Genomic DNA, 16,564 nt, shown 5'->3' with positions numbered 1-16,564 from the left:
TGGTGTCTTGGCCTTCACCAGTGACTTAAGGGTGACAGAAAATCTCTTTTAGTATAAACCAAACTTAATGAAAAACCATACTTACTGTCAACTTAAAAAATTCACATGCTCACATCCAATGAACAAGCAGGACTGAACTGAAAACTAATGAAGGGGGGGATGATTGCCTGGAAAAGACAATAAGCTGCTTAGTCTTTACTGTGTTTACCTCCCTCAGTGTGAAAAGTTCTGTAGAATTCAATAGGGATGAAACCTATAGGGTACTAGAGAAGTGTAATATGGTCCTGCGGATATTATTTGAAAACCTAAATAGCTGAATTATCTGGTCTACTTAGAGTTGCCTAAAATAGCCAGTGATAGTTAACAGAGAGTTTTTCTTATGTAAGGGAACTCTTTGCTAGAAGAGAGCACTGACAACCAGTCTGCATCAGCCACATGGGTAAGTGAGAGAAAAGACACATCAGAGATGTTCTAGGTGCTGGACGTGGTGTGTAGAGGGCATGGTGGATCAGAAGTACACTGTGCCCAATACTGAAATGATGGCAGATGTTAGAGCAGGCCCCCAGGTGCTCCCACCAGGGTCAGGTGTGAAAATGAGGGAACTGCAGCTGCTTTCAGACAGTTTTGTGTTCTGTCTATTCAATCTAATTGAGAACTATTACATATTCTGTGCTGGAAAAGACTAGATTAACACATCTGGAGGAAAATAATTCAAAACACAACTGCTCAATGGGAGGGAGAAACCTGAAGAGCAGTAAAGTTGAGGGGGGAAAAGCACATAAAGAAGAGTTTGCAGTGTAGCAGGTTTTTAAAAAAATACAAGGGCTGGGAGGGGGCACCAATGCAGCTACATCAGGCATAGATGCCTTCTTACCAAAACATATTGACAGTTTGGAGGGAATGTAGAGAACAGAAACAAAATCCATCCGTGAGCTGAGCAGAATGAAGAAGCAGACATATTTAACTGGCTAATGTCAGCTGTAGGAGGGGAACAGGAAAAGAGTCTACATGCTGCTGCAGCAGGTTCAAAGATACTAGGGTAGGTGAAAATAGAATTTACTTTTTTTCAGCTTAAGGCTTCCTAAAACTGGTAGAGCAGAGACAGTAGTCTAGTACATGTAAGGCCCTGATTTTTCCATGACAGACATGCAGCTGTTACATATTTCACCCATCTCTCCATATCACCCAAAGATTCTCTAGATTTTCCTTTAGGAGAATTTTCCACAATAAGACATTTTATGTATTGAAACTTCAGTGATCTTTTTTGCAATTAAAAATGGGAGAGAGAAGCACATTTCTGCCAGAGGCTTAAGATGGTATGAATTAGCTAGAGCCTGTAGCTTCTAAGTTCCACTTGGGAATATTTAGACTGAAACTTTGCTAGAACAGGTCTCTTAAAGGCTTAGCAACCATTCCAAGACAAAGCAGATGACAAAGGACAAAGTAAAGCATTGGGATGGTAAGGCACAGGGCAGCAAGGGTGCTGGAAGATCTCAGAAATTATTTGCATTGAGGACTCCTGCATGAGCTTTCTGCCTTGTCCCTGATCTCTGGAGATGGAAGTGGAAGAGAATGTGGCTCCCTGAACACTTCAGAGAAGAAGACTCTGATCCATTTCAATTCCCTGCTGACTCAAAAGAAAGAGCTGCTGAGCCCAAGGGCAGGAAAAAGGGTTTCACTAGCAGGTGAGCTCCTCTTGTCACATCCATCAGTAGTGTTGGGTCAGAGTAGCTGACACAGTCTGACAGCTTGGGTTTTCAGTTCACAAGGATTCTAGATCAATCTAGAGAGATGAGGCTGCTTAAAAAATGGAGACTTAAAATAAAAACCCATACTGTTTGGGGAGAGAGAGAGGGTGATATATTGAGGCCTTTCAGTTTCATCAGGGTCCCATTAAAACACACATTTGACTTATTTCCAGGGCTCTTCCCTGAAGGCTGTGATAATGGAGCAGACTGCATTTTTGCTAACAGAAATACTATTTCATTCTTCCTCTCCTTTCTTGCTCTACAGACAAGTTTATTCCAGCCAGCCTTCTTTGTACATCCCAGCTGCTTGGGCCAAAACACTGAGTATCTTCTCTGTAACTGTGCAACTGAGGGAATAAATATGGAGATGAAAGAAGTAACCCTGCTGGAAGTGTGATGAGGAGGTGGCTCAGCTCACCTGAGTGCCACTGAAAATCCTTTGCACATCCTTGTCTTCCTGCAAGTATTGTTGCTGCAGTCTGCACCCAGCTAACAGTGCTGATGTGAGCAAATGTTTGCTTTGGCCACCAGATGGACCAGAGTAGCCTGTGCATACAGCACTCCTACACCTGCACTGTGGGTATCTATCCTCTCTTCCATATGCCGTGTCTACATGAGACACTAACTGCGCAGTAGCTCGTTACTACTGTGCAGCAGCATCATGTGGCAGGAAGCATGACACAACAGTACTGAATAGTCAGCATCACCTAAAAGTTGTTCAGCGATGCTACTGTGCAGTAAGTCCAGTTACTACACAGTCATTTAGTACTTGTTCAGTCAATTAGTAGTACTTGTATAAACAAGTACTGCCCTGCCACTTGTTTATACAAGTACTAAATGACTGCAGTAATGATTGTGCAGTCAGCATCTCATGTAGACGCAGCCATAATGGAGTAAAGAATGAAGAAAGGGCCTACTCTATCCTGAGGCATGCAACATACAGGCTATGAAGCTGATTAGTGGAATAGTAACAAAAAATGTCACCTGTGAAAGGGCAGTGTGCTGCCTGAAAAACATAATACTCATGTACTACTTACTCATTGGTGAAGTTGCTTTTCTCTCGGTCTGGTGTGCTTCTTGTTAGGGCCTTGAAAAAAACAAATGTCACAGGGTTAGTCTATGCAAAATAAAACATCAGCAAATCCAGTTACCTTTGTACGTAAATGACTATGTTTATCTTGCCAAACACCCCAAGCAACTTCAGGGAAGGCAAGATAGGTGCAAGAAATAGGGCTGTTGTCTTTATTAATAAAAGAGTCACTAGCTTACCTTCAGCATCTGAGGAAGCTGGTCTAAGGATTCCCTTTGATCTGAGGCTCTAAAATGATTAAACATTAAGCCTCCTAATTCTCCTGCGAGGCAGGTGGAAGCTGTCAGACCCACCTCAGAAATGAGCAAACTGGCACAGCAATGTGATGTGACTAAAGAGATGCCAGCAAAGAGCTGCTCTGATATTTCTCAGTTGACTGGTCGTAAGTTTCCCAGATGGGAAACACTTTCCAGGACAGGTAAGTCGTGCCTCTTTCCAGCAAATGGCATTCAGAGTCACCCGTGGTATTCCTGAGCCCCCTGCTGGTGCCTGCTGTTTTGGTGAAATGGTACTTAATTTGTGACACTTGGAAATCTTGGTGCTGTTCCAAAATCCAATTCATTTGCACAGATGTTTGTGAAAAACTGTTCAGGACACTGCAGAGGGAAGCTCCCATTTATGGGTTTTTTCCTTATTATTTCCCATCATAAAAAGCTGTTCAGGAGGCTGTGGAGGGAAGTTCCCATTTACTTTTTTTTCCTGATTATTTCCCATTACTAATTAGCATTTCTTTTGGGCATGTTATTGCTCAATGAGAAAGAGAGAGAGAGAGGCAATAGCAGGCAGTGAATGACTGACACAGGAAAACACCCTCTACAATGCAACCACAATACAGGTCACTTTATTCCTGTGCTTTTTTTAAATTAAAATGTTTTTCTTGGCGTCAGTGGACACAGAAAAGTTCTATTAGACAGCATGCTGGTTGTACAATGGTAGTTGGATAAAGGCTGCTTTGAATGAATGTTTTAATTAAAAAAAGAAGAAGAAAAGAAAATTGTCCCTGGGAGCAAAGGAGAATTTCCCATTCCCAGTTCACCTACTCTATAATTAGAGGGGCCTGAGCCCCATTCTCCTTAAGCAATACCTGCAAACAGGAAGAAAAAGGGAGACAATCTATGTAGAGTTCCTGACTGTTCCCCAAGGGACAGAGTTTGTTCCCCTGTGGACCAGGTGGTGGCACCAGCCCCCCAGTCCTGGAGATTGCCTGGTATCTATTGGGACTGTAGGAGCCATCCCAGCAGAGCCCACTTTTGTTGAACTGGCTGTGTTCCCAGTGACTTGTTCCTTTTGGGGGGGGGGGTGGGGGGGTGGAAAATGCTGTTACTTAAAGTACCTCACCCTTCACTCTTCCACATGGGAGGGTCCTTGTGGCTCTTGAGAACAAGTTCAAGACCAGTGCTTTTTTTTTCTCGTTCTCTTTCTGACCCCCTGCTTCTGCCTTTGGCTCTTGCAGGGGGGCTGCAGCTTCTGTGAACACTGCACCCGGCCAAGCCAATTTTAATGTTTTTGCTTTTGTTTTTCTTGTAAGTGGTCGCCCTGTATCTTCTAGGACTGACTCCTGTGCGGACCCTGAGTCATGGGAAGAGGCGCACTGATGGATAACAGATTTGCATTAAGTAACCATACTTGGATTTAGTTTTCTTCATGCAGAAAGGAAAATGTCAAGTAGTTTTACCATGAAAGAGAAGAGAGAGAAGGAGGGGCAGTGGGAGTGAGGGGAAGACAGCAAAATAAAAAAGAGAACGGTATATAATAAAAGCTTCCCAGCCAGGCTTTCATCCTGCAATTCAGCTGTGCTTGGCTTTTTGTAGGGCTGGTTAGCTCAGCAGACTAGTCAATGGGCCTCACACTTCACTCACTTTCATAATCACAGAAAAGGTAGGAGTTGCTTTCCATGCAGATGTCATATGATTTACCTGAGTTGACAACAGCCAGCTTAAATGAATGCAACTCCCTGGTGTGAACATGCTTGTGTTAATGGAGCTGTTTATGTAGGTGCATCTGCATCTACACTAGGTGGTTAAACCAATTTCACTACATTGGGCATTATACTGATTTAGGAGACATCTACACTGCATTCACTACTGTGACTGCAGCTTGAGTAGAACTTCCTGAACTAACTTCATACTAGCCAGCTTGGGGATTGCAAACCGTACAGCCGTTAACTTGGGGTCAGCTTGGCTCCCCTTCCTTTCCCTACAAATATTCACCTTCCTCTGTTTCTGTTCTGAGCTCTGTGCTGCCCTGGCTCCACTGCTGACAGGACCTAAGCTGTTCAGGTACAACACTCAAACAGCAGTGACTGCAGCCTAGATAGACACTGGATATATCGGTGAAAATTCTCTTGTAGACAAACTGAGTAATGACGACACTGAGGGCTGGGACCAATGTTTGTTCTACAATCCTGAGTTTTATTAAGGCTGGAAAGACTAAATCCCACTAGATCCCAGCTTTAGGTGCCTAACTACGTTTAAAAAACCTGGCCCCAGGTGCATTCACAGAGAGGTAACTTCCTTTTCTTGTACATCCCCTGAAATTTCTGAGACTGCCAAGTAAGCGGTCACTCCATCAGAGTTAAGACTGAGTTGTGTGTAGTTGTTCTGTGGAATAAAGGAGGACTCCAAAGATCTGTTCTGATTTTTTGGTATGATTTCCAAAGATTAGATTTTAAAAGAGGGAGGAAAACATCTCCCCTGATGTCCAAAGGAATGAGGTATCTGAGGGAAGTGTGAGAAGAAGACCTGCAGAAAGAGTGCAATGCCTTGGACAGTTTACCCTCTCTCCGCTGTCTATAGAACATACCTTCCTAGCACTATTGAGGATTTTCTTGTTAGACCTCTGGGGCTTAAGCTTTCTGGCTGACTTCATGATGCAGGGCTGTTGGGGCAGGAGCAGAATGTCACCCAGAGGGCTAGCAGACAACAGGCCCTGCCTGGGAATCCACAGGGGTTCAAAACAGCATAGAAAAGAACAGCACTAACCCAGCACTAGGGATAGGGAGTGCCTATGCTGACTGTGGGATATGCTAATTCAGCACTGGGCGGGCAATAAAGTCATTGAGCCATAGAAAAATAGGGCTAGAGGGGACCTTGAGATCAGTTAGTCCAACCCCCTGTATAAAGGAAGATCATCTCTGTCTAAACCAGGGCTGTCCAGCTGGTGGCCTGCACGCCCCTTGAGGGGTTAAGTGGTGGTACCTGGGCTCCTAGTCTACCCCCACTCCCCCCATTGTTCTACTGCTGCTGCTGGGGTCTCCTGCCCCCCCTCCCTCCTCCTGCTTCTATTTCCTGCTCCTGGGGACAGGGGACAGTCTGTGGGGCTGAAGGAGCCCAGAACTGGGGGTTTGGCAGGACCTGGGGCCACTTGTGAGGGGTGGGAGCCCCACTATGATTCAGTGTAGAGTGCTGACTGCATGGCATGGCAGAGGGTAGCGCCTATGCAGCATGGCATGTGGGCACCATAAGGTTGCAGTGGTATTGGGTCCATGTGGCACATGGCCTGAGGGGTGGGGGTGTGTGCAGTCCATATGGTATGTGGCTGGGGGGCTGTGGCCCATGGCCACTCAGAAATTGGACAGCCCTGGTCTAAATCACCCCAAGACTAACATCTGCCTCAGCTGTCCTATGAATCCCCCTCCCTTTTCCATGATGGAGAGAAAATGCTGTCATCCTTTGCTGTTGCCTCTGAGGGAAGGCAGCACTGGTCTCCTTATGCTGCAAACCCACTGCAACACAGGTGAAACTTTCACCTCCCTCTACCAGCAGCGATGAACCTGATCCCAGTCCACAACGGTGAAGACACCATAAGCCCTGCATTCCAATGAAAACAGGAACCATGAGCACCAAATGGAGATACACACTTCCAGCAGCAGTCAGTGTTACAACTCTCATCACAGCAAGAATATAGCCAAGGGTCTTCCATCTTCCAACACTATCCTGAGGGAGGAGGGTGTGGGGTGTTTAAATTATACAATGGATGTTTTTCTTGTGGCTGTCTCCTCCACATTGTGAGATGTACTGCTATGTGGGCGGAGGAGAAAATCAATTAGTCATGAGGACTGTCTCTGGTTAGCAGAACTTGCTGCACACTGCAAAATTAGCTCCTACCTCTATGAGGATCTTCCAGCGACAGCACTTATTTCTCAAGAGAAATGTTTTTTGGAGTATGTAGGCATCTACTGACTGTTCATCTATTGCATCAAGGAAAACTATGGGAGAGTGAAAAGAGAAGAAAGCATACTGTAGTTCACATTTTCCCAGTTCTGTCCTTTGACTCTGCCCTCCATTGACTCAAGATGAGCAAATAACGGAGATTGGTAATGACCTGGTTAAAGTGATTTTAGCAGAAGATTAGGATGTGGCATGAGATGTCACACGGTGTATGGCATAGAACAGGCATAATGAAAACTAATCACATCCCCAGGGTGCTCACATTAGAGGTGATATATATGCTGCAAATGCAGCAGATAATTTGTGTCTGTGTTTATATGGGTTAAAATGATGCACATTACACAGCCACCCCCATCCTGCAGCTAAATGAAATATCACAGGGTTGTGAGTGAGGCCTGCTTCCTGCAAACAGGACAGTGAAAGGCTAAGTAAATTCAGCATCTCATTACTGCAGCTTACAGCCATCTTTTTATTACTCATCCAGACTCCAGTGAGTCTCCTCCTTGTTTTTTTCCATTCTATTTTCAGCTTAGGAAGGAGGTTTTGGCACAGAAATCATTACGACTCAGTGTATCAGACACATTGTGTAGCAGAACTCCTCTGAAGTTGGTATAACTATTGCAGTAGGAAATATGGCCTAATGTGTGACCAGCTGTGCCAACATGGATTATGGCCAAGCTGAATCCCAAACAGTAAGGAGGGCACTCATGGCCTCTGGGAACACTTCATACCCATCTTCAGCAATATCAGTGGGCCAACTGGGGAGTGTTAGTGACAGACCCTGGAGGAAGCGTTGCTCAGAAAATAAAGAGGAATACAGGGAGGTCACAGATTATCCCTTCTTTTCTGCCTAAAAACCCCAAAACATTTTAAAGAGTCTCCTAAGGACTCTACTCTCTAGTTTTGCTTTAGATCAGCAATCCGTTTCAGGGACAGCCAAATGAACCAGACTCTTAGTCAAGGTGAGAAAGTGATACTGGTAGAAAACAAAATACCTACACAGCTGGGTATGCTACTGTGAGTGTACTACCAGTTTTAACTGGAGTGCAGCACAGCGGTGCTGTGCTGATGACATCGGCTCTTTGAAAGTGGTATTGTTACTGGTTAAGATTTCAACTCAAGTCACTGTTTCCTGGACTGGTTGGTGATGTTTCAGACTTCTATAAAAAATACTGGTTTGGGATCCATGTGCGGGGGAGGGGGGAGAAAGACGGAGAGTGACACTGAGCTTGGAAATACCCAAATACCAATCTGGAGCTACACAGTTTGAGAATCTGAATTTCTTTGGATTTTTCATCAAACTTTTCCCTCCCAGTTCTAGCTAGGAGCTTTCAGAATCACAGATGTTAGGTCTGGAAAAGACCTATTTATTAGGTCATCCAGTTCCTCTCCCTGCCAGTGTTCCCTTACAGGACATATTCTAGTCTTATGAATATGGAATGAGAATGACTTGTCTTGAGGTTTCTTTTGAGCATTAATAGCATTACCTAGAAATGCTAGAAATCAGCTTTTAATAGCACTGAATCAAAAAAGTAAATTATTTTCAGCATGAAACATAATTCAGCAAGAGTAGAAAAGTAATGCTATTGTAGTTTCTGTTTGAAACTAATTTGGTATGATATTACAAAAGCATGTCTATGCATATAAACACACGTATTTAAACAATGAGGAATCTTCCTCTAGACTTCCCACATGAAATAAAAGACATAATCAAGAATAAGCTAACTAACCACAAGGTGACACTGTTTCACACTAATCTACTAAAACAGCATTTATCTGGATGTAAAAATCAGGCAATGCCTTTCTTACCAAACCTGATTTTAAAAGATGCATTAAAAATTATTTGAAATATGTTTATTATATATTACATGTTTTACATATGTGTTATTGCAGGTAGGAGCATTGAAGATAGGGCAGGATGTCACCTTAGAACAGTGGTTGTCAAACTTTTGAACCTCAAGGTGCTCCTACATAACTCCATTTATGTTGCCAAAGAAGGTTAAGAACCACTGATCTAGCTGGTGCCAGGTGAAGGCAGCAGGGGCAGAACCTAACCCTGCCGTGTCCTGCTCTTTCCATTATCTGTCCCCCTCACCACACCCATCCTGTCTGCACCTGATGGGGCAGATCCCATCACTGAAGCTGCTCCTGCAGGGTCTCACACACTGACAACCACCCCCATGGCTCCCCTCACCGGTCCCAGCAGGGTGGCAGAAGTGGTGGGAGGTGGGTTTCAAAGTGTGGCTCTGGCCCCATGTCTGCCCCTCCATCCACCCACAGCAGAGTACACTGCTGGGAGCATGGGGGTAGCTGACACAGGCTGCCAGGGGTAAGGGAGGGCATCGGCAGTCCTAGAGGAGCAGTTGCAAGCTCCACTGAGTAACTGGGACAAACGCAGGGCACTGCATAGGGGGAAGAAAGCATTTACTTCCTCATACAGGGGCCAGACAGCATGGTACCTCTAACGGGATCTGTGCTGTGGCACCCCTGTTGAAAATCGCTGCCTTGGGGCATCTATACACATGCCCGGAGCCTGCTCCAACGCATTCAAGTTAGAACGTATCAGAGCAGACTTGATTAATCGAGTCTGCTGGATCCTTCTAATTAGATTGCTCCAGCACCCTCGGTGTCATGTGTATTTAGCTTCCCCGCATTTCAAAATGGTGGCGGGGGCACTTTAACTAAAGCTTGTTGAATGAGCTTAATTAAAGTGCCCCCACTGCCATTTTGAAGTGCAGGACACTGAATATGTGACACTGTGTATGTTTTAATTAAAGCGCCTCCTGAGTGCTGCTCTAATTAAAACGCCCTGCCCCCCCTCCCCATGGAGCACGTGTAAAGACACCCCTAGAGACTAACTGGTTCAGAGTTTTCACAGCATCTGACAATGTAAGGTGCTGCCTATGAAAGCTCATGCTTCTCTGAACCAGTTAGTCTCTGAGGTGCCACCCTGTCCTACCTTCTGCCTGACTTCACACTAACACTGTTAACCACCTCTGTGCACGTAGGATGATGTAGTTAAGTAATCACTTTCTGTCTCTACTCAGCAGGAGCTACAGCACTGCGGAAAAACCTAACAAAAACACTGACATCCTATGAAGGGTGATAAATAAGGCTATGGTATCACCAGTCCTTTCTTGTTTCCAAGGAGAGCCACTGCAATGTACTGTAATATGGCACAATTTGCGAAACCACAAATATTCTCTTTGACTTGAGCAAAGAAAAGTGAGACAAAAACCTCAGAGTAATAGTTGTGGACAAGGGAGTGCTGAGATTTAAAAATGAATGTTTAACACTGTGAGTGTAGTTCAGGGGTCCAAAGGGAATAGGGGGTCAGTACAACTGGGGGTTTGGTGATACAGTTGTCATTTGGAGATGCTCCTTTACTAGGATACAGAGGTTGGGAATTGGTCTCTCAGTTCAGCTAGTTAGTCAGAGGCAAACACAGAGGTCTGAAGAGGTCATCTACTGCTTCACAGTACAACTTGTCTAGTTCTTCTCATTCACTGTGGCTGCTTACAGATGTTAAAAAAGGAACAAAAGACTGGCGTTTTATTTTAAACTTGGTGCACTCCCACTTCAAGCCCAGCACATGGCCAGAAGAGGCAGTGCATTAGTTGGACCCAGCTCGTCCAACATCTGTATACACTGGGCACTTTAGTGGGGCTTTTTTGGCACCTTTATCTAATAACTGATTGAATCAGCTTTAGATAAAGGAGTCAAAAAGCCCTGCTGAAGCACCCAGTCTATACAGACACTGAGGAGCTGGGCTGAAGTAAGGTGCTGCTAATTTTGGTAAAGCACATTTTTTTAAACGTCTGTGAACAGCCTGTATGCCTATGATTATTAAACCTGGTGATCACTACAGAGTCTATCCCAGACTACTGCTGGCCTCAGTTTCCCCATCTGTCTAATCTGACTGAGGGCACCAGGACATATTGGAGAAGTACTTTGAGACAACTAAGAGAAAACCACTTGTGAGTGCTAAGCATTAACTAGGGCACCTAAGTTAATAAAAAAGTTGATAAACTTTAAAAAAAGAGCAGTTTCTCTTCTTTTTTTTTCTCAGCATCTGCCTGGTCCATAGGGTAGTACTGCCAAGTTTCTGTCAATTAAAAAAACTAATTGAGGCTCACATGCAGCCACTGATGCCAGGTGTGCCTCTGCCAAGGTATAGCCAGGAAATGCATTCCTTAGTAGTCAAGTTTCTGTCAAGGCAAACGTCCCCCTACCGCTTGGCAGAAGTCTCTTTTTTCTCAACCTACCCAGGAGTGGATCCAGAGAGGATGCAGTTGCATGGTCATACCTTAATTTCAAACCAGGCAGAGGAAGCAGTGCTAAGGACTTTTTAAAGTCCACAAGTAAGAATTCCCCCTCCTCCAGGACCCTCTTCCTTCCCCTCCATGCTGAGTGGCACCTCCCTCCTCTCCTCTGCTCACCCACTGCTGCCACTGTCTCCAACTGCCCCAGGGGCAGGGAGAGCTCCAGAGCCACTCCTGTCCCACTTCAGCGGGATTACATGGGGAGCCAGGCTCAGCTGGGGACAGTGGCCGTTGCGGGCAGGTGCAGGCAGTAGGAGCCCACCTGCTACCACTGCTATCCCTGGCTGAACCCAGTTCTCCATGCAACCACTTCCCACAGCCCTAGCTGGAACAGGGCAGGAGCAGCTGGGACTGTGGTGGGCAGGCAGGTCTCCCCTTCCTGTAAGTAGAGAGGCTGAGAATAAGAATGGGAAGGGAAGTGCTGCTGAGCATTAAGGGGAAGGGACTGGGTGCCAGAAGAGGAAGGGGATTTTTACCTGATTCAGAGACTTTTTAAAAAAGTCCCCAGATGCATGGTCAGCCTGCCCCAGTTGAGAGGAAAGTATGGGAGTGGGAGTGCAGCCACCCCTGCAGTGCCATTCACTGCTCCCACATCCCTTTTTAAAATCCTGGATCACCCTATGCACCTACTCAACCCAAGTTCGGTCCTGCCTTGCCTCCAAGATGAAGGGACAGCATTTGCTCGTCTGACTTCAGCTTACTTTTCTGCTGCAATGTCTTTTTCATCCCCATTCTCTCACTTCCATGACTATCTTGCTCTATTTAAATCCTACCTGTGAACATACCATATGCTCTATATCAGTGGTCTCCAACCTTTTATGGTGAAGATCACTTTTTGGCACCCCAGGATCAATGATTTGGATGTGAGAGTGAAGAACTCACTGGCCAAGTTCATGGATGACACCAAGTTACGGGGGAGTGTGGCCCTGCCCTCCTGCTCCCACCCCCACAAGCTGCCTGGGATCTGACCCCACTCACCCAGACCAGCCCAGGTGGCAGGGGGCATGGCTCAGCTTAGCCACGTGCATCCTGCTGCTACTGATCGTGGAGCCTCTGACAAACTAAGATAGACTGTCAGAGGCCCCACAATCGGGATCGACTGGTTGGTGACCACTGCTCTGCATGATTATGAACCTTTTTCTGTCTTTATTACCTAATCCCTTTTCTTCCCATAAGTAGGGAAAATCACAGGAGTTACCATTCTTTGATGGGAAGAACTCATTAATGGAGAAGTAGCCAACAAGATCATAAGAAGCTGCCTTCAAAACCTCTGAAGAATTGGAATAAAATGTATTCTCAGCTAAGCAAACATAATCATCTTTTCCAGACTTCTTATATGGCCAGCAAAAGAGTGGAGCAGGAGTGCACTTTGTATGATGAGCTGAACTCCTACACAGCCTAAGTAACTGCTTTTTTCCTTTTGCTTTTAAATAGTTTCACTTGGTCTTTTCTCTCAGGCTGTCTGATTCCTTGGACCCTGCAGATCTAGATGGGTACGTCCATGATGTTCTTTGACTGGAGTCCTGTTACTTCAAATTTAGGATGGCTGCAACACTATCAATCAAAGGATAGCCTCAAAGGATAGAAAAGCCTAAAAATCTAACCAGAGATTTTCTTCCACTACTTTGCAAACTGCTGGTGGTGATATTTTATCTTCCTTCAAACAGTTTGTCTCGAAAGGAATAGGTGCTTTCTTCAATTGTATTAGCACAACTGAGTTGGATGTATATGGCTGGAAAGCCTCTGGAACAGCCCTGTCTGTGCTGGTCACCAGCACTGTACCTAGACTCCTAGTGGCCTGGGGTGAACTTTTAGTATCGGGCCCCCCTTTGCCAGACATAATGATAATAATAAATTTAAAATTACCATTTTTGGTCCCCCTTTTTGTCTGGGCCCCAGGTAGCCACCCAGTTCACCCCTGCCTGTGTCTGGCCCTGCTAGCTACCATCTCTGGAGTTGTGGTAGCTTGTTGTACTGTTCATGGGCTGCATGCCACCTATTTGTAGTCTCTTGGTGAGCAGCAGCTGGACAAAGAGATTTCTAAATGCCTCAAGTTAGTGGATGGCACCACATATCTGGTATGTGCTAGCCTCAGCTAAGCACAACCGAGTGAATTCAGCTGAGTGATCTCATCTATTTCAGCATTGCTTGCACTGTTGTGGTTTGCCAGTTCTTAGCATTTCACTAAAACCTACTCTTACAGTTTAACTTTCCCTTACTTATTTTTGTAGAAAGAAAACCTTTTACTACCTACCAGCCATAGCTTGCTATAATTTGTGAATCTGTTGGGTTGTTAATAAGAACAGACCACATTTTAAAGTATAGCCGTTTAAAAATACTGATCCTATCCAGACTCAGCCATGTTCAGCTGGGTTGGTTTTGAAAATACTAACATTAATATTCCAGCACAATGATGGAACAAAAGTGTACAGCTGTTTCATCCAACTCTTACTCAAGTGAGTAAAGCTAAAGCAGTGAAGTCGGTGGGGTGGCTCATGTAGAGGAACTGCTCACCAACCTCTGAATCTTATAATAGGGGTGTTTTTGAGTTAGTCAAGCCAAGAAAGCATATGAAACCACAAGAGCTCTGTTTTTTTCCACATCTAAAACTTGCTCTGCCAAAACAAGGTTTTTGTTTGAAGGCTGTCTTTTAATAGGACTTATATATAAAGTTTCCATGGTGATCCTGGCCAAGTTTCCTAATAGAAAATGTACTTTATATCAACCTTATCATGCTCCCTTGGAAATAGAGTAGTTTGACAATGGAAATGATGATCTTTTAAAGAGACACCGTCTCTCATGGCATGAAGCCCCACTGTATCTGCTGTGGAGACCATAGGGGAAGCCTGCCAAGGTCTAGCCATTTCCTGCCTTGAAGTCCTTCCCTTTAGCCCTATCATCTTTGTGGTGGATCTTGAAGCCCTATTAAACCAGCAGCCAAAACACCGCTGTGCTCAGAGCCGGCATCAAGGGTGCTGACATTTGTGGCATCAAAAGGGGCTGGAGAAGTTGAGTTGCCTTGACAGGCTCCGCCTCACCCGGCCCCCGCGGGCTGCGAAAGCCCCGAAGGAGTTTTCAGAGGGAAAGCTCATCCGAGCCCCGGGCGGGTCCAGGCTGCTTTCCCGGCAAGGGGCCCGGGGCTGCCTCCTGCCTCCCGGGAGCCGGAGCCGGAGCCCTCGGACCACCTGCCCGGCGGGGCGGCCGCGAGGAGGCTGCGGGCGGGGGCTTTACCAGGGGCAGAAGAAGGCGCTCCGGCTCCACAGCCGCCCGTGGGTGACAGGGCCGGGCGGAGCCGGGCTGGCGCGAGGGCACCTACCGGCTGGGCCGCGGGCGGGGCGGGCGCGGCCGCCTCCTCGCACTCCGCGAGCACCTCCTGCAGCAGCCGCCAGTCCGCGTCCTCCGCCGCCGAGTCCTGCGCGCCGGGACTGCCGCCCCCGGCCCCGGCCGCCGCCGGGCTCCCGCCGGCCCGGCCCGGGCTCCCGGGGGCGCCGCCGCGGCTCCTCCGCCGGCTGCTGCCGCTGCCCATAGCCCGCTCCGCGCTTCAGCCGCCGGCCGCGGGAGGCACAGCCCCTCGGCTCCCTGCGGGGCGGGCCCGGGCCCGGGCCCTGGAAGGGGCGCACGTGGCGAGGGGCCGCCCCGGGCTCCCCCGGGAGAGCAGCCAGGAGCGCCCGCGAGGCCGGGGCCGGGCCCGAGGCGCGGGCCATACGTCGGAGCGTCCCGGGACCGGCTCCTTCCCTGCTCTGTGACGTCGGCACCCGCCCGTTCCCGGCTCTGTGACGTCGGGACCGCCACGTTCCTTGCTCTGTGACGTCGGGACCGGCCCTGTGACGTCAGGGACGGGCCCGTTCCCTGCTCTGTGACGTCGGGACCGGCCCATTCGCTGCTCTGTGACGTCAGAGACGGGCCATTCCCTGCTCTGTGATGTCGGGGCTGAGCCCCCCGAGCTGCCTCAGGCCCGGCAGCCTGCGCCCCCAGCTCCTGTTTGTAGCTGCCGGGTTGCTGGCTGTAGCCGTGTTGGTCTAAGGACACAGGCAGCAAGGTTTTGGGGGCAGAGGGGACATCTTTTATTAGACCAAGTGAGTAGTTGGGAAAAAGTTCTTAGGAAGTTCTTGGGCACAATCAGTCTTCTTCAGGCATGGAGCATATCTGCTGGTCTGAGACTCCAAGAAATGAAAGAAGCTAAAAGTGTGATGGGATGTCAAGTGAGAATGTAAATAGGTGCAAATTAGGAAAGTGAAAGGTAGAGCAGGGAGGGGAGGAGGAAAAACAGCAAGGGGGGGAGCGAAAGGTGAGTAAGGAGACTGCAGTAGTAGTAATTCAAGGTAAAAAGAAGACTGTCTGTGAAAAAGAAAATAACTGGAAATTAGAAAGATTTTTTCCAGTTGGTTTAATAAAGGATATCACATCTACTCAAAACAGCCTTGCCTGTTTGCAGCCAGACTTCCAAACCGGCTGTGGGGCTACGAGAGAGGAGCTTGTAGGGCAGAACAACGTTTTGAACTTTATTTGTGCAGCCCCAGGACCATTACAAAGCAGAGAGCGAGGTTAACACCTGGGGAATGAAGCATTTAGAAGGGATCAGGGAGATCAGCAGTTTCCAAACTCAGACAGATTGTACACCACCAATTTAAAATGATACAACCTTAAGTAGCAGCAAATTTTTGTCATATAAAGTCATTATAATAAATCTGTTAATACGTACCACTGACAGATTGGGAACCGCTGAGGTAGATTATCATGATCCATGAAGTCAAGTGATCTCTTAGCACTGCCACAGCCAGGCAGTAAAACACTTTGGATGGTGCAGGAATCAAAGGGGGGCAAGTGCTGCACCCCCACTCCTGCCCCTGGTGCCCCTGCATTTCACCAGCATATTCTCAACTCTTGAAACAACAGAGGGCAAAAAATTTGGTGTTTTTTTAGCTTGGAGAAGGCTGTGGTCTTTGTAATTGTGAGCCATAGAATTATAGAAAATTAGGGTTGGAAGGGACCTCAGGAGCTCATCTAATCCCCCCAACCTCCTGCTCAAAGCAGGACCATCCCCAGCTAGATCATCCCAACCAGGCCTTTTTAAAAACCTCCAAGGAGGGAGATTCCAACTCCACTCTGGGTAACCTGTTCCAGTACTTCACCACCCTCTTAGTGAGAAATGTTGTGCTAATATCCAACCTAAACTTCCCTTGCTGCAACTTGAAACCATTGCTCCTTGTTCTGTCATCTGCCACCACTAAAAAC

General features: G+C 46.9%; 1 protein-coding gene across 6 annotated transcripts in view; it reads right to left on the bottom strand.

Moving 5' to 3' along the window:
* Window positions 1–16,564, bottom strand: part of CYS1 (cystin 1) — a 40,582-nt gene that overhangs the window by 8,208 nt on the left and 15,810 nt on the right. For 2 of the 6 annotated variants that reach the window (XR_009462969.1, XR_009462970.1), the window contains exon 2: window positions 2,786–2,835. Coding sequence is in view for 3 of the 6 variants with exons in the window: in XM_059729661.1 (XP_059585644.1) it covers window positions 110–167; window positions 2,786–2,835; window positions 6,945–7,045; window positions 14,646–15,033 (597 nt within the window). In the remaining 3 variants the exon portion in view is untranslated. Of the gene's footprint in view, window positions 1–85; window positions 168–2,785; window positions 2,836–6,944; window positions 7,046–14,645; window positions 15,273–16,031; window positions 16,055–16,564 lie in introns of those variants that run through there. The other 4 variants (XM_059729661.1, XM_059729658.1, XR_009462971.1 and 1 more) reach the window with 4 other exon arrangements.

The sequence above is a fragment of the Alligator mississippiensis genome, chromosome 1 (assembly GCF_030867095.1).
Source record: "Alligator mississippiensis isolate rAllMis1 chromosome 1, rAllMis1, whole genome shotgun sequence".
NCBI classification, from domain to species: Eukaryota; Metazoa; Chordata; order Crocodylia; family Alligatoridae; genus Alligator; species Alligator mississippiensis.
The sequence above is the reverse complement of the archived record's forward strand: the minus strand, read 5'-3'. Positions and strand labels throughout refer to the sequence as shown.